Genomic DNA, 20702 nt, shown 5'->3' on the forward strand with positions numbered 1-20702 from the left:
CATTCTTATGCATGTGCATGTGCGCACACACACACACACACACACACACATTAATGGGGATGAAATAAGGCAAGAGAGAAACAAATCATTGTGAAAAAATGTTTAAAATATTTTGAGTAAGCTCTCCCGTTTAAAAAAAAAAGAAGTAGTAAATTTCCAGTAATTCATTAAGTTTACTCTATGTTTACAGACTACCAGACTCACTTGGAATTCATGAGGGCTTAACAATAAATAAAATACATACATACACAATTACTTGGAGAATATAAAATTATAGCTCTGTTTTTAAGGTTAAAATGTACTGTAACTGATCCCTATCACATAGCTAACAGTATCTTGCTTGTAAACAAGTCCTAGGAAAAGGTGATATGAATTCATGCCAAAAAGTAAAAAAGGAAGGGTTCAGAAAGCTCATGTATTAATAATATACTACTTTCATCAGAGGAAAGTGAGGTTCCACTGGCCTCTAGTCGGCAAGTAAGGTACCAGTTGCCTTTAGTGCCTAGCCACTAGAAATGAGAAGGTGTCTACTAACCATTTGCTAAATGAATGAATAAACCCAAGATCAGACTATAACCCACAGAAAGGCAATTCCTTTACTGATTTTATATATAGTTGAAGGAATAATGTAGAGAAAAGAATATACACAGGGATAAGAACTAGAAGAAAAGGTATAAAAATGATTCAGGTAGAGTTTGAGATGGTGCTAATTATATAAAGGATAACATTTAATTTATATGGGAAGGACAACACTGTTTTGCAACAGTGTAATTAAGAAATAGTGTTAGTCCATAACAAGTACTTTTACATTTTCATAGAAAAGTCTATCTGGAAAAAAGGAAGCAAATTTGTCTCCATGTCAATTCCTCATAAAATATTCCTTCAAGTATTTCTCCAATGCAGCCAACAGCTACCCACAAACATTAACGAAGGAAAAGGAATAAAAGTGATGAAAAACGTGAATCTTTGAAGGGAACTAGGAAAAACCAAAAATCTATATTAAATGCAGTATTATGAGATTACTCAAGGAATTAAGAACAGTCAATGAAATGCCAGCCAGGACACATGAAGACATGCTATCCTTTATCATGTTTATATCAGTTTTCAAAAGAAAATGTAAAAGCAAGAATTATAATCATTGACCTGTTAACTTCATTCTTTCTTATTAAGAGAAATCCAGAAGAAAACAATTACAGAAAATATGTTTATAGGAATGGTTCACATCTTAAAAACATCAGCTGGCACAGATGAAAAGCTCTAGAAATGATGAACAATAATCTTTAAGAACAGCATACATTTCCAGCCACACAGAGTAAAACTGGATTTTTTTTAAATAGGAAATTAAAAAAATCTCAATTCATTTACACGTTTTCTTGAATCTGACTTTGCAAATGGAGCTTTCAAAAATCTCTCCAAGAAATAAAAAAGCCTACTCCTACACTAAAAATCTATGTTGACAAAAGTATTAAACAGCTAAGACAAAACTGAGAAGAAAAACATAAAAATTACTGAGAGTTTTAGCAAGAAAACAAAACAACCCAGTTACAGTTTCAAATTATGCACCTTTCTGGTACTAAATAGTCAATGAACTACAGGAGTGGGGATGCTGGACTGACCTATGCCATGTTGGCCACATAGTGGATGATGGGGTTTAACTGGGTTTGACTGATGCCATCTTGTCTTTGTGGTCGAGGCAAGAAAGTCCCACCTCCCAGGTGATGGATGTGCCTGAATTCTTAGATGTAGGGGTGGGGACAATGTGTTACTGGACCTGCCAGTTTTGGGTCATGAACTCTTGAGCTCCTTGTGAACCTGCCCCCTGAGCTGATCTTACTTAGGTCCAGACCAGCTCAGGCGCCATTATGCCATGTCTCATGTTTCTATGTTTCCTGTCTCTTGGCTCTCCTCTGGCCACCATGGAACCCCCCTTCAGCTCCACTGGGGTTGATCTGGCTTGTTGGTATTGTTTTTCTGCTCTTTCTTTCCTTTCCTGCTCTCATGGCTCAGATTTCTGACAGTGTGAAGTGTATTCAAAGCGCTGCAGGTCTTGTGACAAGAGTCTACCTGCAGTAGCCAGCTCTCCAACAAAGACTCCTGATTCCACCCCTCAAAATGTGTTTTCTCTGTTTCTCACCACTGAATTCCCTTACAACTCTACCACTAGTAACAACTGTCTTAACTTTCCATTTACATATTTATATGTACATGTTTCCAAATGTTCAGTCAGTAAAAATCAGTATTTGATGGACTATGGCTTTAAAACTACATATCTCAGGCCAGGCACAGGTGGCTCATGACTGTAATCCTAGCTACTCAGGAGGCTGAGATCTGAGGATCGTGGTTCGTAAGCCAGCCTGGGCAGGAAAGTCCATGAGACTCTTTTCTACAATAAACCAACAGCATCTAGGCCCAGAGTTCAAGCTCCATGACCGACAAGAAAAAAAAAAAAAACCACATATCTCTAAAACCAGCTGGGGTATTTTTCATGAATGCTAATTCCAATACCTCATTCCCCAAACTTCTCCATCAACTGGTTTGTAATAAGTCCAGAAATGTAAAACGCCAGCATGCAGCTTATACAGTAGCCTTAAGACAGTGATCTACATCCCTTCTTAACATGACACCATTTGAATCTACAGAGATAAACTTAATTACCTGAGCCAATTAGGTGGCAGAGCTAGAGTGACAACCCCTAACTATAACTTCCCATTCCAATCATCAATCCCATTCCAATCTTCAGTAATTTTCAACATATGCTATAATGCTTCCCTTCCACCTCAAACCCTGTTTACTAGCACTGAAGGAAAGACCAAAGTGAATTTGTAAAGTGAGGTATATAGTAAAGGAAAGGAAACGGAAGATAATGCCTATGTTAGAAGGGTATAGTTCAATTTCTTTACTTTTATTATCTTCATGTCATTAAGTTGTATGGGCAACAAATTCATTATTTCACAATAATTGGGGAGGGGAAGCCAGGTGCCAGTGGCTTACACCTGTAATCCTAGTTATTCAGGAGGCTCTGATCTGAGGATCACAGTTCAAAGCCAGTCCAGGCAGGAAAGTCTGTAGGAGTCTTATCTTCAATTAACCAACAAAAATGCCAAAAGTAGAACTGTAGCTCAAGTGGTAGCCTTGGATATAAAAAGCTCAAGGATAGTTCCCAATCCCTGAGTTCAAGCTAGCATTCAGATTCTTTATAAGTTTAGAGGATTGCTTTTGAGTTAAATACTGCATGATAAACTGTAATCTCTAGAAAAACTAATCTTAACTTTCCTTGTCTATACAAAAACATAGGAGTATATCTTCTTTATGTATTTGTAGGGAAGGCTCAAAGGAAGTATTTACAAACCATTTGCCACAATACCTGGCACTCAACATGTGGCAATTATTATGTAAGGTGTGTTCAACTACTAGTACTGATGATAAGTTCATATAAAAAGTTCCTGGTCACAAAATGTCAGTCTTACTTTCAGAGAATAAGAATATCAGTCTTACTTTCAGAGAATAAGATCAGTTCATATGAGCGACAGAACTCATTGCAAGTAAAAGATTAAAACCTCAGCTTGACAGAAATTTCCACACAACTACATGCAAATTATTCATTTGCAACCTGCACTCCAATAAGGAAAGTTTTAATCACCTACCTTCACAGACTAAAATCTTTTCAGTCTATACACATTAATAAGCTGCACATCAGTATTCTTTTTTAGGAATATGCTAACCATCCATGCTGTTAGCACGTTGACACTGCTCAATGATGCCTTCCATAGTTAATTGGCTAAGAAATCTTATCCAAAAAAATTTAATGAATAAGTTCACATTAAAGTTCAGAAGATGCCTTGGATAAAAATCTCTAGTTAATTTTTTTCCCAAATACTGTGTGTTTTCTTGAGTTGATAATCTTGGTGTTTTTTTATGAAAATAACATTTTACTTTTCCCCATTATAATTAATCATAAAATGAGTTTGTCTTAGATCAAACATCTAAACCACACAGTTTAACTGCACAAATAATTAATTACTAAGCACCTAATATATAACAGGTCTGATGACTAAGAAGAAAGCATTCCCAAAAAGAAGTAAAGGAAAATTTTCTACATATTGTAGCCCAAAAATAATTAGAGAAAATAGTCAATAAAATCAAATAAAGAAAATAGGACTTGCAAAAGTTTATTATCGCCATCAGTCTCCTGAAAAATACTTAAATTTCCCATTGGGTATTTCATGTAACTCAAATTCAATAACCAATAATTCAATGCTGTTTTCTGAATATGTGCTATGTGAATGAATGTGTGTATGCCTGTAACTGAGTTTGTACACACATACACACACACACACACACACACGTACACACATAGAGAGATCACTTGTCTTCAGTAAAGCAGTTTCCCCAGAAGCAACACATATGCTCAAAACCCAAAAACAAATCAATAAAATCATGTAAACTCAAGAAAATATGCTACCTGTTTTCACTCTATAATTTTCTACCACAAAAATAAAAGCAGCTTAACAGGTGCAGAACTGGGCCTATTTCTTCAACAGCTGTAATGGTTAATTGGTTCTTAATTATTCTTCCATGTAATTTTGTGTTACTTAAACTAAGAAATACACTTCAAAAATTATTTTCAACTATTTAATCTTTTTTGGTTTCTTAAAAATGATCATGTCCAGACTCAAATTTTGACATACTTTCCTGACACAGGAAACTCAACCACTGTCTTTGTTATATTTAGTGAATTACTCAATGCAAAAGCCAAGACTCTATTAATAAAAGCCACAGTAACTCTAACCAAAACACAGTTGTTGTTATAAACAAAGACTAGCACTTTTCCGTCATGTAACGGTGCTCTCACCTGTTCGTTTTTGCAGAGCCACACATTACTTCCCCTCAATGCAGTAAAAATTTTAGCTTTATAACCCCTTAGTTCAAGATAGCCACATTTCTCAGGTGCAACAACAGCTTGAGACTGAGAAGTAAGAGACTGTGATTTCAGTGCATTGAGTAGTATGCTGATCCAGTCATTTCTCTCCTCTGAAAAATAGAAGAAAATCAATATATCTATACTTAATTTATACAGCATAGAAACATCAACAGGACTTTGCTTGCTTTAAAACAGATAATTCACAATTCTTTCCCACAAACACATTCTAAGTGCTGTTGCAGGCAGGGCTAATATCCCAATTCTCCGCCAGAAAAATTAAAAACACTTATTTGCCCACAAAGCAGTACCACTGGCTTCCCTCTGGAGCTTTCAAACAATGTAAAATCTCAGGGCCTGCTCCAGACCTAAAGAATTAGAATTTGCACATTAAAAAAGAATTTTGGGTGAATTAATTCTTGTTAAAGATCAAGAAGTATTCTCTTAGATGATTCATAAGATGGAATTTTCCTTTGCTATGGTTCAAACATAAAATGTCCTCCATTAAATTGTTGGTCCCCAGTTAGTGGCCCTATTCTGGGAAGTTAAGAAACTTTGGACCTACCTTGGGGAAGCAGGTAAATGAGGTGATGTCACTAAGTTTATACAGTTCTTCCTTTCCCTCTTTCTCTCTTTCTCTTTCTCTCTTTCTTTGTCCTCTCCTCCCCCCCCCCTTTTTAGCAAGGCAGTAAAAAGAACTTCTCTACCTACCATGGGGGCCAAGTGGCCATGCAATGAAAAATCTTAATAAATAAATTAATTAATTAATCTTACCTACTTTGTTTTTGTCAAGTATTTAGTCACAGCTGTGCAAAAGTGATGCACACACTCTTTGTAATACATGAAAATAGTCTTGCTGTTCAACAATTAATAGACTGCCTATGGCAAGTCAGTCACTCAAAAACACAGAAAGTCATAGACCTTCCTTGATATTCTGTCTTATTTTCCACGCTCACAGCAACTACATATCCCAAATAGTAAATTAAAACTTGGTACTACCACTCCAACAAATGCTAAGAGACCTTCAGTTATGTACAATACACTGGAGTCAGGCAGCACAAGAAATCAATGTCTTTCCTAAACAGCAATCGACACTATTAAGTTAGATGTAGACACATAACTAGGCATGGAAGAGTACAATTGTCATATGAATACTATCAAATAATATATCAGTCACTCAGCAAATCACTGAGGTAAGTGATTTGCTGAAGGACATATAGCAACCAGTATTAAAAATGGACCATTTAGAACTATCCAATGTATGAACTTGTACATATGGTGTTTTTGACACCATAGAAAAAGGTTTTGGGAGAAGCATTTGTGGTAAGTCTCTAAAATGAGTAGCAATACAAAAGAAAAAAATGGAGTGTGGGAGAGGGAAAATCAGATCAGGATCTTGAGCAAGGACAACACAAGAATAAAGACAGGAAAAGCCAACATCTGCACTGAGGAGCTAACTTGGATGAATATACATAGTTTTGAACTCACAAGGAAATAATAGAAAATGTTGCTAGAGGATTTGCACTTCCTGTTTAAGGAATTCCATTTTTTTTACTACAAGAATGATTAACAAGGAAGAAACATGATTACGATATTTAAGATAAAGACAATTGACAGGAAGCACACATGTTAAAGATTAAGACAATTTACACTGAAAACAAAAGAACTCACAGAATCAGTATATTAAAACAGTTCTGCGGGGCTGGGAAGGTGGCTCAGTGGTAGAACACTTGCCTTGCATGCATCAGGCCCTGGGTTCCATTCCTCAGCACCACATAAGCAAAAAGAAAAAAGCCGGAAGTGGTGCTGTGGCTCAAGTGGTAGAGTGCTAGCCTTGAGCTGAAGAGCTGAGGGACAGTGCCCAGGCCTAGAGTTCAGGCCCCATGACCGGACCCCCCCCAAAACCAGTTTTGAATATGTATGATGCATTTTCATAAAAACAGTAATAAATCATTCATAATAATTGTTAATTTGGTAAAGTATCTTGGCCAAGGGAAGTGAGAGAATCTAACTAAGCAACAAAACTGCCTCAGGTCTTCAGTGCATAAGCATCTAGATGGAAAGACTGGGAAGTGAAGCTGTGGCTCAACTCTTGGAGCACTAGCCTTGCTCAAAGACATCACCCAGGCCCTGAGTTCACTAAAGGAGGATATTCTTAGGAGGGGAATCACAAAGGCTCAATTGCTATGTGCATATGAGAACATAAAATAATAGGCATTGAATGAATTCCAAGAAATGGAAACGAGGTATTCTTTTTTTCTTTGATGCTGTTTTCTTTACCTTTGTTTGAAAATGTATCTGTCTTGTTTGTAAGTTTATATGTTTGGGGGAGGGTAAGGGGAGACACAGGAAAGGTGGGACAAAGGGTGAACAAATACAGCAGTGGTACTCACTAGACACTTTGTAGAATGGAAAATGAACTATGGGTGGAGACAGGAGGGGAAAACTGGGAGAAAGGAAGGGGAGATACAGTTCAAGAACAAATGTACTAATTACCTGGCTTAATAACTGTAACCCCTCTGTACATCATCTTTACAATAACTATATATAATAAAAAATTAAAGTAAAATAAAAATAGATGGAAAGAGTGGAACCTCTGAAATGGACTGGCATCTTTCTTGCAGAATGATTATTATGACAGGTGTACTGACAGCATGACTGTAGTCAATCAAAGGGTGGTGAAGAACAGAATTCAGACAGGAGTGATTGCTTGTAGCAGCGTAGGGTCAGCAGAGAAGATGCTGAGAACTGGACAGCATCTGGGCATATTTTCTGAGTCAACTGACAAGATTGATTGGATATGAAACATGAAAAGACAGAAATATTTAAAAACAAGAACCAGCTCACAGCCTAAGCACCTGGAGCTTCCGTTTGTTTGAGGAAGGAAAAGTAGATTTGGTGGAGTGCATGGAAATAACAATTTGGACAACTGATGTTTATGATGCGATTAAACACACATGTTGAGATGTCAGTTAAGCATCTGAATAGGATTCTGGAATTCAGGCTACAGATTTTCACTACTGTAAAACTATAACTTAGGACTCACATAGTTAACAGCTCCTCACTACATATGTTTTGCATAAAGAATGGTGATCAGACAAGAAATAGCAATTCAATTTATTCAGGTCTAACAATAATGCATTCAAAATTAACTTTAAAATGCAAATTATTCTGATATATTTAGCTTCTTCACATTTCTATTTTTACCTGACATATTAATCTCATGAGAAATTAATGATGATATTTTTATAAGGAAAAGAAATAATCTTACCTTCTTTTTCTGCTCTGAAAACAAAAGTTCTTTGTGTTGTAACAACTTCAAACTTATTGTCTCCTTGAGCTCGTACTGCAGATACAGCAGAGATGGGAATTATTCCCTTTGAATACATCTCCTATATTGGTTAGAGAAAAAGATAACAGCACATTAAAATGAAATTGTTCTGATCTTATCCAAAAAAAAAAAAAATTAAGCCAGGCATCGGTGGCTCACACCTGTAATCCTAGCTACTCAGGAGGCCTGAGGTCTAAGGATTGTGGTTCAAAGCCAGCCCGGGCAGGAAAGTCCATGAAACTCTTATCTCCAATAAACCACCAGAAAACCGGAAGTAGCACTGTGGCTCAAGTGGTAGAGCAGTAGCCTTGAGCTGAAGAGCTGAAGGACAACGCCCAGGCCCAGAGTTCAAGCCCCACAACCGACAAAACAAAACAAAACAAAAAAAAGACACAATATTTACAACTGTTTCTCATTAATGATTTCAATCTTAATTTTTAAAATGACATACAGATACATTGCTTTTATACCCCCAAAAGAAATCTATTAAATATCTCTTTCTATTAGGAGAAATGCCTATTTAATTTTCTCTTTGTCTGGAATTAAAAGACAGATTCTAACACAGTCTTACTTGGCCAGAATAAGATAGCTGCAAACAGCAGCAGCCAGCAATCTTTAAAACTATCTGGTCAGAATGATTTCATGGTGTTTGCAGGCATCTGCTGGCCACAGCAGGTACTGTAACTGGATTTCCAAACTACTGCAACTTCATTTTGAGGACAAAAAATACCCACAAAAACTGCTTATTTTTTTTTAATCAGTGTAGCCTACTAATTCCTAATGAATAATTTTCCCCAATTAATAAAAAAGTGGAATTGAATGGATCTGAAACGGAGAATGTAGCCATAAAATTCAATGCATACCTGCAAAATTCAGAAAATGAAGGGAAGAGGTTAGGTGGGGAAGGAGGAGGGAGAAGGTACTGGCCAAGATGTATTATATTCATAAATTGTTTTATACTCCTTTGTAAATTAAAGACAATAAATATAATATTACAATGATGGATATGGCTGCTTGTCATTGACTAATACATACTATGATTTTGTATAAGCAAATCATTCCAAGATTCTGATGTTTTCTCAATCTTCATTTCCTAGATCCTCCTAAATCAATTGGTATGAATACCATCCCACAATCTGAGCTGTTTACTTAAGGTATAATATTTACTAGACCCTGTGTTAGAAAATTCAGAGGGTCCTGAAACACTCAAGGAAACTCAAAAGGTAAAACCAGCAATGTAATAAGAAAATAACTTAAATCTGAATTCAAACTAAGGGATGTGTTAATACAAAGATGGAAATTCTCAATTCCTTTAAAAGATTCATAGTGTTTTTACAAACAGTGACATTTTACTATGACTAAAAACAACTCTCAACTTTGAGGTAAGTGATGAGTGAATAGAGAAAGTTTTTTTAAAAAACTGAATAATAGGGTAGAAAAGAAAAATAAGATGTAGGAACTTGTCAAGCATGCAATAGAGAGTCAAACTGGATGAAGCTGAAAACATGCAAAAGGGTCACATGATGGAAGGTCCTGAATACCAGGAAAAAAGTGTGGACATCTCCTTAAACAGTTTCTTCTATTTCATTCCACAGTATTATACATGTTATCTAGCATTATCCACATTAAGAGCAATGCTCCAGTATCCAAAATAACTGGAGAGGAGAGGTACTAAATGGACAAAACTATTGCATGCAGACAGTAAGTGTCAAGTTCATAATCCTCCCTGCCATAACCTGGAGCCAAAGCAGAAAGATAAAGAACAGTGTCAGCAAACGCTTAAGATGTCTGCATCACCCTGGTATTCTTTCCCAGCCCTTTAACAATTTCTTCTCCCTCACTAGCTCTCCTCCAACCTGTCATTCTTAAAAGTATGTGTCCATCAAAGTCCCGTCCATTCTGTAACAGCACCTTAAATGCCCCATGTAGTTTTACTTTGTTATGTCTTCAGCCAAAACTGAACATGAAAATTTATTCTGTAATTTAGGACGATAAACGGGCAGCCTCATATAGACAAAGAAGACTACCAATAAAAGATACTGACAAAATAATTGCCTTCATCTCATTTGACTTTTCTTTCTAAATCTCTCCTTAAGAAGGCAAATCCCTTCTCATTATTTCAAATACCAGCTTTACATGAGAAAATGCCTTTCCCTTGATTCTCTCTTCTCCTTTGCTACCCTTTCTTCCTTATCTATCCATTTCACTCAATCCCACATACTTATTTCAAGTTAACAATAATATGTTGAACAGCTCTATGAGGTACATCAAACATTAAAAATCAAATTCATTCAACTTACACCTGTCTCTTAAAATATCACTCTTCTAGTCTATCATTGAACTAGGTTAAAACAATCTCTGCTAAGTGCTGGTCACTCCCACCCATATAATTTGGACTCTCTCCACATCTACAGTTAGAGCTTGCTACAAAGTATTTGCCTGCTCTAAATTGTACTAGCATCACTGGTCTTGTTCGAATTTTCAGACCATATCACCTGTCACCCAAATCAACACTTCCTTCTGAAGAATGTTCTTCATACCTACTTTTGATACAGATTTCCTCAACTGTTATATTTCAGCATCAAATTTACGATACTGGAGAAAATGGCTTTGTCCAGCCTTTACTCTCAAGCCACCCAAAGTTATGTGGGTAGATATTCCTGATTTAAGTTAACAGTGACATGTACTTTCACTGTAATGTTATTATACATCATAACTGAAATGGTGGTTACATTTCATATATTTGAGGTCACTGAATGAGAATATTTGATTAACACCATCTTAATAGTCTTCAAGTCATTTTTCTGTTTTCCTTGCCACCTTTCTTTATAATCTGGGTTACAGAAAGTTTTTCTGACTATCTCCCATATCCAATCAACCATGACTATACCAAAATCTAATGACTCATTTTAAAAATTTAATAATTATATAATATTTTCTAAAATATACTTTTATACTTCTGAACCTATACATTTGACTAATGCCCAGCTTACTGCAAGATTCTCCTGATCTGCCTCTCTACTTTCAACGTGTTTCCTTATAAACTTCTTGCCATTTATCGTACAAATGTCACAACAGAGAAAATTAAGGAAAGGTTCATGAAGGAAGCAAGCAAGATTGAAGTTCGAATGAGATTTTGATAGGCAGCATTGGTTAAGATGTCCAGATGAAAGAGGAAAAAGACCTATGGAAAAGTTAAATGGAAAAAAAAATACAGTTAAAGACATGCCCAAATATCCTACAGGATGAACCTAGAATTATTCAGAAAAGTCATTACCAAAATAAATATACGTAAATAAATGACATGATCGGTTCACCAAAGGAAAACTCTAAAAATGCAAACAGATTTAAGTGGTAATGTCAAGCCAAAATTAAAAGACTAAAAGTTCTATAGAGTGGAGGGTCCTCTACATTGTCAACTAGCCTACTGATGTGCAGAGAGGCCCAGCATTACTTGGACAAATTTAAAGACTTCTTTGCTATGAGATTTTTAGTGTCAAAATTATTTACAAATGAATCCCTAGGTGATCTGTTCCCAAACTCTTATCTGCATAAGAATTAGAGGAGCTTATAAAAAAAAATCCTAATCAGATAATTAACGTTTTTGTCCAATGTTACTTTTAACCCATTTTTCAGTTAAAAAATATATATGTATCCAAACAGCACCATTCAGAAAGAAATAAGAATACATGATATTTCCTTCCTACTGGATTTCTTTAAGAATGTTTAAAAACATATAATAACCCATATGCCTTTAACAACATTATTTAACAGGTAAGAGCTTCTGCTAGAGCAACAGGGAAAAATAAATCCTTAGACAAGATCAAAATATATTTAACAAGCTAAAAACAATGTCAATTTAACATCAGGATGTTGTAGCTTCTCATTCTGCTCATTCATAATCTATCATGAGATCCCAAGATAAATCTTGTTATTTTTTTCAATAGTGTAGAATTAATTTTATATTTTTCTTGTAACAACTAAAGGTAAAGACACTGTAGAGGGAAAAAAATATACTCAAATGACAACAGGCTCAAATGCCTACATTTTTCAGAGTGTGAAATGTTTCTTAAGGAAAGAAATTTTAAAGCATCCCTTGAGCCATAGCACACAGATATCTAGGTCAAATCTGTCATTTATCTACCACTTTCAGACAATGAAACGACCACAGGGCAATTCTGCTCACAGCTGAGTGGGAATGTGGGTGAGTTAGATTTCTTAGCAGGGGATAAAGGTATCAAGGCATTGGGAATGATGCCATTTTCTGTGACAAAATGAAGAAATCCTTATGGAGACATGATTGGACAACATTGAGGGAAGTGGAAGCAAACGAAGGACAGAGGCATCTCTGCACACTACCTTCAAGTGCACATTTAGACCATAAAAGACCCAACTGCTCTGTTCATATACTAGCTAAAATTACGCAGCCAGACAAAATAATAGCTGTGACCACCACACTGGTGCACACTGGATAATAACAGAAATTGCTTCCTGGTAGGAAACACCCACCCCAGTGTTTTTGTGTTTTGTTAGAGTGAAAACAATCCCCTGGACAGTTCATGGATAATTCTGTAGGAAGCTGCAATTTAAATACCTGAAAAAATAAAGATTAGGCTGAGGGATTGTAACAACTCAGTGAAATATAAAGTTTTTTATTACATCAATATCTACAAATATGAGCGCCCTTCTTCCCACCGCAGTTGAGATTGGCTCTGATAGGACAAACAGATACAGAAAAACAGGCCAGTGGGACACAGATACAAGACAGTCTCTCTTATTATCATCAATAACACCTCATGACACGGAAGCCTGTCTTACTCTTCAACAGTTTTTCTTCCTCTTCTCAATCAAACAGGGAAAAGACACAGGTTCTAAGAAAAAGTAGCAGTCTGATCCCCTGAAATACAGGCTGTACTGAACTCACCCTTGGCACAGAAAATATGTCAACATTCAAAGAGATAAGCAAATTAGACAAAGCATGGAAAGCAGTACACCAGCTTTAAAAAAAATGTTCATCCCGCCATCTCACAGTTGAGGTTTGTCCAAACCTACTTTACTTAAACACATTAACCTTTATTTAAACCTTCTATTACCCCCAGCCTTATAATATGCAGTGTGGGACATACAATCATATGGTATCTGCTATAGAAAAGCAGGTACTCTTCTGCCTTGCAGGACTATAACAGCAATATAAGAAATCGCTGTTTGAGCCACAGATATCACTAGTAATAGTCCTTGGAAATCAAAATAATAAAGAAAACAATGAGAATGTGGCTAAATCTTTTAAGTTTTAAAGGGAATGTCTAAAGTTAAGCTAAAACCTATCTAATTTAGTTAACTAAAATGTGGCATATTTATTATTCCCCACTCTTTATTAATACATTTACAAATATAGAAAAATTCAACAGCATATGAGTATTTGTAGTCTAGATTATATGAAACTATTATATATAGATATATTTGACAATAATTACAGTTATCCCTTTAAGCTATGGAAGAACCAGTTCCAGAAATATTTCAGACACCAAAATCCAGTTACTCAAGTTCCTTAAAATAATGTATTAATATTAATCTATATGTTTCCTCCTATATACTTTAAATCATCTCTGGGTTACTTATTTAACCCTGTCCAATTGAAATGCTACATAAATAGTGTACTGTATCAATGAAATAATAAGATAATAATGTCTGTGTATGAACAGTACAGGTGCCATTTCTTCTGAATATTTTTGATCCATAGTTAGTTGAATCAATACCAATATATAGTCTGAGGGAAGGCTGGCTGTACATTCCCCAAAATTGATTTAACTATCTCTAGATACAGATAATTGTATACATTTACAAATATTAATAACCATTCAATATGTGAAAGGCATTGGCAGATCTAATGACATTACCCACTATGTACTTCAGTCTACAGCTATTAAGAATGAGGACATTCTCATATATACAAAAATACATGCTTAGAACATACAATCCACATAATGCTTTCACCTAATAAGATTTTTATGAGTTCTAACTATAAACCATCTTCCTTATATTCATCTTCCACATTCTATTTCATGTAGCCTTAATCTCCAAAATGCAGTATTATATACATATATATATTTATATATATATAAAAAATCAATGCTATGTATGGTCTATCCTTTCCCAGATGAGCTTTTCATTGTTCTTTGCTTCTGGATGTACAAATATCCTAGTCCTTTAAGGCTTATAGCAAAGGAAATCTAATGCAGCAAGATTCTTCTCACTTGCAGAATACAAAGCAATCAACCCATCCCTATTTCGCCATTTTCTATAAAGAACTGACTTCTAAACATTCCTCAATGCTCTCTGTGACAAAAGCAATTTTTTATTCATCTTTATATCACTCAAAGCATTTCCTATGGTTTTGAAGACATACCATATATAATTGTTACATAGATAAGCTTGAAAAATGAAATGTAAAATTATGAAAAGAATGAGTTTATCAAATGCAAATTCTTTTCATCCTGATGATCTACCTCCTATTTTTAAAAACCAAACTATTTGTTTAGCTCCCTGTAGTATTCTTAGGACACTGAAAGGCATTTTTGAAAACTGTAAGATGTACTTACCCTTTCATTATTGAAGTAAGAAATGGTAAGGCCATCAAATTTCACCCATCTCTTCTGAAACATGCGTTTTCTGTCAAATATATGAAATTGTTATTTTACATTCAAGTCCCAGGAACTTGGATTTCAAGTGCAAATTTGTTACATAATGATGTTGCATACTTCCCGTCTGTTGCTTGTATATAAGAAATAAACTATGCCGGGCACCAGTGACTCATACCTGTAATCCTAGCTACTCAGGAGGCTGAGATCTGAGGATCACGGTTCAAAGCCAGCCTGGGCAGGAAACTCTGTGAGACTCTTATCTCCAATAAACCATTAAAAACCAGAAGTGGTGCTGTGGCTCAAGCAGTAGAGCACTTGCCTTGACCTGAAGAGTGCAGGGAAAGCGCCCAAGCCCAGAGTTCAAGCCCCACAACTGACAAAAAAAATAATAATTTTTTTTTATAAAAAGAAAGAAACTATATATAAAGTGTTTCTAGTCAGTTCACTAAGACAACTAAAATAATGATACTGTTAAGAATGTTGTTAAACCAGTCACTAGTGGCTCATGTCTGTAATCCTAGCTGCTCAGGAGGCTGAGATCTGAGGATCATGGTTCAAAGCCGGCTCGGCAGGAAAGTCTGTGAGACTCTGATCTCTAATAAACCAACAGAAAACCGGAAGTGGCTCTGTGGCTCAAGTGGTAGAGTGCTTGCCTTAAGCTAAATTGCTGAGGGACAAAGTCCAGGCCCAGGGTTGTGGCCCACGACCAAAAAAAAGAATGCTGTTAAACACAGATGTGAGGTGGTGTAATGCAAACGAGAATATGACACAAACTCTACCACTAAACTCATGTCCAGCAATAGAGACAATGCTTAAATGAAGATACACATAAAACTTCCATCCCTCATTAAGTTTCATATACATATTTTAATGTACCTTGATTTTTGCTTTACTGAATGAATAATATATTTTTCTGAACTAGCAAAGATTTCTTAATTGGATTTATGCATGTAAATTATTAATTTTGATTATTATAAGCTACAGAAGCCCGGTCAAAATATAATCATTTACAATCACTCAAAATGTGTTTAAATGTTTGTTATTATTGTTGTTTATTTTTTTCTTAAAAAAGGACCGTATGAAATTACACTCAATTTAAGATTGTTACTATCATATAATAATATCCTGTTTAGGCTTAAAAAATAAAACACTCAGTTGTTCTAAGTTTCTAAGTGAAGAATGCTGAACCTCTTCTATTTAGGCTTGTTTTTGTTTTGCTTTTTACTTCTCCCTTTCCTGAACTCAGACAATACACTGATTTTGAAATCCTGTTCTCTCTGTGGCTTTCAGTGTGGACCAGTACCATCTGGATATGTCCGGCTTTTAAACTAGCTTCTTCTTGAAACAAAACTATTTTAGAAGAGTCTCTTCTAAACAAACAGGTAAACACCAACCAAGTTTACCTTAACCTTTTTCAGTTTTCTAACACATTTAAAGAGTTGATATTAACTTCCTGTGGCTTTTCAAAGATTTAAAGACGGAAAGAGAACTTCCGTGCTTCTGAAGAGTTTCGTCTTCTAGCAGCTTCCCTAGTCACATGTATATTATACTTCTGTGAGGCACAGGGAGCCACCCAAACCAGGTCAGCAATTGTAAGGGCCTGAGGTCAAACTAGACCAAATCATGTCAAATGGAGGACGTTTCTTAGTACAGATAGAAGAAAAGAGTTAGGTATGAAGTAATAAGAACACTGAAGGACCTTAACACCATCTAACCACACTGACCACCCAGGCCTGATCTCCCTTATCTTTTTGTTTCTTGAAACTTCCCTTGGCCTGTGTGCAGTGTCTCTTCTTCACACTGCAGCCGTGTTAGAGACATTGGTTTTCACTTTCATCAAAAGTTAAAAGGTAAAGAAATCAATATTAAGCAAACACGCTATAATTATACATGAATACATAAATGATCACTTTGCACTCATTCCATGTTTATCTTTGCCATACTTAAAAGGCAGGCAAGTACTTTATTACACTATCCTCACCATAATTTGGTAAATCAAGATTTTTGGTTAGGGACCCATCTACTCTGTACCACCTAGGGCAGTAAGTTAATAGCTCAGCAGCTCGTAGAATATCCCATTTTAAATTAAAACTAATCATCGTGTGTGGAGGGAGATGGTGGCCACAAGCATCTCCCTTATGTCCCCCATCTTCCCCCGATTAACTTCTTATCTTTCAGGATTATTCCTAAACCATGTACACATAAACTACTTTCCTGAAGACCCAATCAAAACTCATCACAAAGCTATACTATCTCAAAGCAACTTCCACTTATCTCCTCGCACTCAACACAATCTCTGGTCAAATAAACTTGTTCACTTGCTTACTAGCATTCTCTCACTCCTGATACTTCACAAGGGCCAATTTTGAGCGACAACTGACAGTAATAAATATGGCACTAAAAACAAGAAACTGTTGAATAAATGATTATACACAGTCTTTTTCCAACTATGGAAAAGGTATTTCAAAAAACAAAGCCCTCTATTTAATCTGTTAAAATAATGCTTGAAGAAAGGGAGGAAAACCATTAAGAACTCAGAATTAAATTCTACTTGCCAAAATACCAAATAAAAACAGCTTAGCATAATTGCAGCTACATGGAGTCATAAAGATCTGTAGACTTCTACTACAATTTACATAAGCAGTTGTGAGGTCCGGGGTCTCTTCTAGGAGCTAGTAATTATGTCTGCTGGTAAATGAGAGGTAAGAAAGAAGCCGGATAGCTCAGCATTTCTTAGGCATAGAGATCAAAGATGCTACCATCTGATGAGCTACATTTCCCTCTCTGGCACTGTACTGCTAAGCACATACCCTACTCTTGTATCTTTGAAAAAGCCAAAGAAAATCAGAAGCTATGAATCTCAAGGCCTAAAAAAAAATGCTCACAACCATTTGAATTTTCTCAATGTCAGCTAACCATTAAATGTGCTTGATTTTAAACTCAGTATTTTTTAAATTAAATCTCTCTCTTAATCAAGGAGAGAACAATTAAAGATGACAATCCCATCCCAAATAGAAAAGCAATGAGATCAAGACATGTTTGTGAACATCTATAATTCTAGCATTCGAGAGGCAAAGGAAGAAGGAGGCTAAGTGTGAAGCCAGCCTAGGTTGCACAGAGAGACTCTGCTATCGAACTATAGAGAGCAGAGATACAGATAGAGACAGTGCAAAGGTGCAAGGTGGGAAGAAAAAGAAAAGAACAAGAAGCACATGGTATAAAAATATTCAAATGTTTTTGCCTTCATGCAATTGTTTCTAACATATTTATAAGATGATTTCTGTGTTGCTTTGTATGTCCCTCCCCCACGGTATAACCCCTGCTTTCACTGTATTTGTTGTCAGTATAATTTGTGGAGGGGAAGGGAAAAAACAAATGATTTAAAAAGGGATACAGGTGGACTCATGGCAACAATAAGATGTACAAGATATTATGTCAAAAAACGAACTTTATGACTTTGACTAAGGGGGGAGGGAGGGGAAAGGCTGGATAGGGGGAGGGGGAGAAGGGAAGGGATGGGAAGGGGAAACAAAGAGGAGGCAACAATGCTTGATAAGAAATATACTCATTATCTTTCCCATGTAATTGTAACCCTTCTGTATGGTATTTTCACAATTAAAAAAATAAAAAAATAAATGTAGCAAAGCAAAGAGACACCATTCTATAGTTTAAGCTGTTTTGCAATCTTACACCAAAATGTCACTTTTGATAATCATTCATTCATTCTGATATTCATTCAAACTCTTCAAACAATACCTTCAGGCCCCACTGTCATCACTAGACCTTTTCCTGCCCCATAGTCTTCCCATTTTCTGTACTTTGGAAAGTGCTCTCTAGCTCCTGACATAGCAGGATCCTTTCTTTCCTCCAGTTCTTAGCTTAAAGGTCATTTCCTCCAATCACACAGATCCTTATTCTCTTGCTCCATTTCTTCACATTAATTAAACATACCAAAACATAATTATACATTGTTTTGTTTTTCTCATGTCCCACACTAGATTTGAGATGCTTGAAGGTAGATGGCGTTTGTTATGTTTATATAAAGTCACTAAGGACCACTGGTCTTAGTATATAAAATATGCTTAGTAGATATCTAGTAAATGAAAGGATTTAAGTGGAAAATGCATATTCAATTTTATATTTTATAATTCTTATAGCACTTTACCATAAATTTCATTTTTTGCTTTATTTTCAAATGCTACAGTGTTTCTATTAAGTCAGAATCAAAGTTTTATGAACATAGATCATTATTGGGAAAATGATGATCTATTCTAGAAAGTTGAAAAACTATCAAATATAATATAATTTAAAATATTCTGTATTTAAAAAGATTTAACCAACATATCCCAATACTTCTACTCCACTGTTTCTGGTAACTACAATTCTACTCTATTTTTACAAGTCTGATAGTTTAACATTACACATATAAGTGGTGTTAGTCAAAAGGACAAATGTTCAATTGAAGCAATTTTGGAAATGCAATGTAAATCTGATGACCATGTAAGTCTGTCTTACCATAGTAAGATATTTTATACAGATAATTTGCTAAGAAAAATAGATGGTAGGTGGTCTCATAACCAAAAATAGGGTAACATTTGTTATCATTATTTTGGTTAATATTACTATTTCACAATGTACACATCTGTCTTACTTCTTAAATACAATGTTTGTCACACACTGTATTTTTTTATGTAACGTGCATTTAATACTTCCCTATTTAATATAAAAATAATTAACTTCAAATGTCTCTTAGATTTAATTTACATAAACAATGAATAATCTATGTTGCTTATTAAATGTGTCAACATTCAATTAACTATTTGCTGCATATGAACATCATAATTGAATTATAAAAATTGGTTTATTAAAGACAGAAACTTAGACCCATTTATCCTTCCTTGCAGTATTATTTCCCCTCCTATCATTGGATTTGGAGTTAACACTGTAAATCCTATAAATTAATCAAAATGTCCTCTGTATAATTAAAAAAGAGCTTGAGAAGTAGTTTGCTTCAATATTCTAATATAAAACTTTAAACTATTTTGGCCAGGTACACTGGCAGATGCACTCTCCAAAGTATTCTTGCTGAGGTAGGAGAACAGAGAGTTCTAGAAAAGGATGGGCTACATAGTTAGTTCTAGGTCCATGAAGGCTATATGGTGGCACTCTCAATCAAAGCAAAAAAGAAAGCTTTCAGTTTAATAAATATGGCGGAACACTAAATTTTTAGGAACTGTTCTATGACAGTGACAAATGTTTCTCTCCTTTATTAATACACATATCCTAGGCATTGGACAACTAATTCCAGTGGAATTAGTATGATTAAAATACATGCTATTGGGGATTGTTCAAGTACTTTTAAAGTTTTCACTGAAGTTAGACTTTTACATGTTATTTATCTGATTAATTTGACCTATGAACATCTATAACACAAAAAGACAAAGTACAAAAGGCAGAACCACTTAGCCTATTGCAGAACCTGGGCTGCAATAATGTGATACAGATTCAACGTGAAATAACAATGATGACAGCATTAAAAAGAACTGTAATGCTTCAATCAATAAAGAACTATATTTGCCAATGCAAAATAGTCATCACTTTCATAATAATACCCAGTGCTTTGTTACAGGCCCTGTGACAAACTGTGTACAGTCAGTAACTCATTTAATCCTCCATACGATCATCAGAGACAAGTAATATTATTATCCTCAACACTCCTGATGGAAGACCAGAGCCACTGTTTGTTTACATAATTTCCCCCAATGACACAGAACAAGTAGAGAGTGTACTGGGCCGTCAAGGCTAACCACAC

The 20702-nt window shown here is 35.4% G+C and overlaps 1 protein-coding gene across 2 annotated transcripts in view; it reads right to left on the reverse strand.

Annotated features, from left to right (window-relative positions):
• Arap2 (ArfGAP with RhoGAP domain, ankyrin repeat and PH domain 2) overlaps positions 1-20702 on the reverse strand; it is a 143953-nt gene that overhangs the window by 100568 nt on the left and 22683 nt on the right. For both annotated transcript variants that reach the window (XM_013009096.1, XM_013009097.1), the window contains exons 6-8: positions 14849-14918; positions 8190-8310; positions 4853-5031 (exon numbers count right to left, since the gene is read on the reverse strand). In XM_013009096.1, coding sequence (XP_012864550.1) covers positions 4853-5031; positions 8190-8310; positions 14849-14918 — 370 coding nt within the window. The remainder of the gene's footprint in view (positions 1-4852; positions 5032-8189; positions 8311-14848; positions 14919-20702) is intronic.

This window comes from Dipodomys ordii, unplaced genomic scaffold (assembly GCF_000151885.1).
Source record: "Dipodomys ordii isolate 6190 unplaced genomic scaffold, Dord_2.0 Scaffold8, whole genome shotgun sequence".
Lineage (NCBI taxonomy): Eukaryota > Metazoa > Chordata > Mammalia > Rodentia > Heteromyidae > Dipodomys > Dipodomys ordii.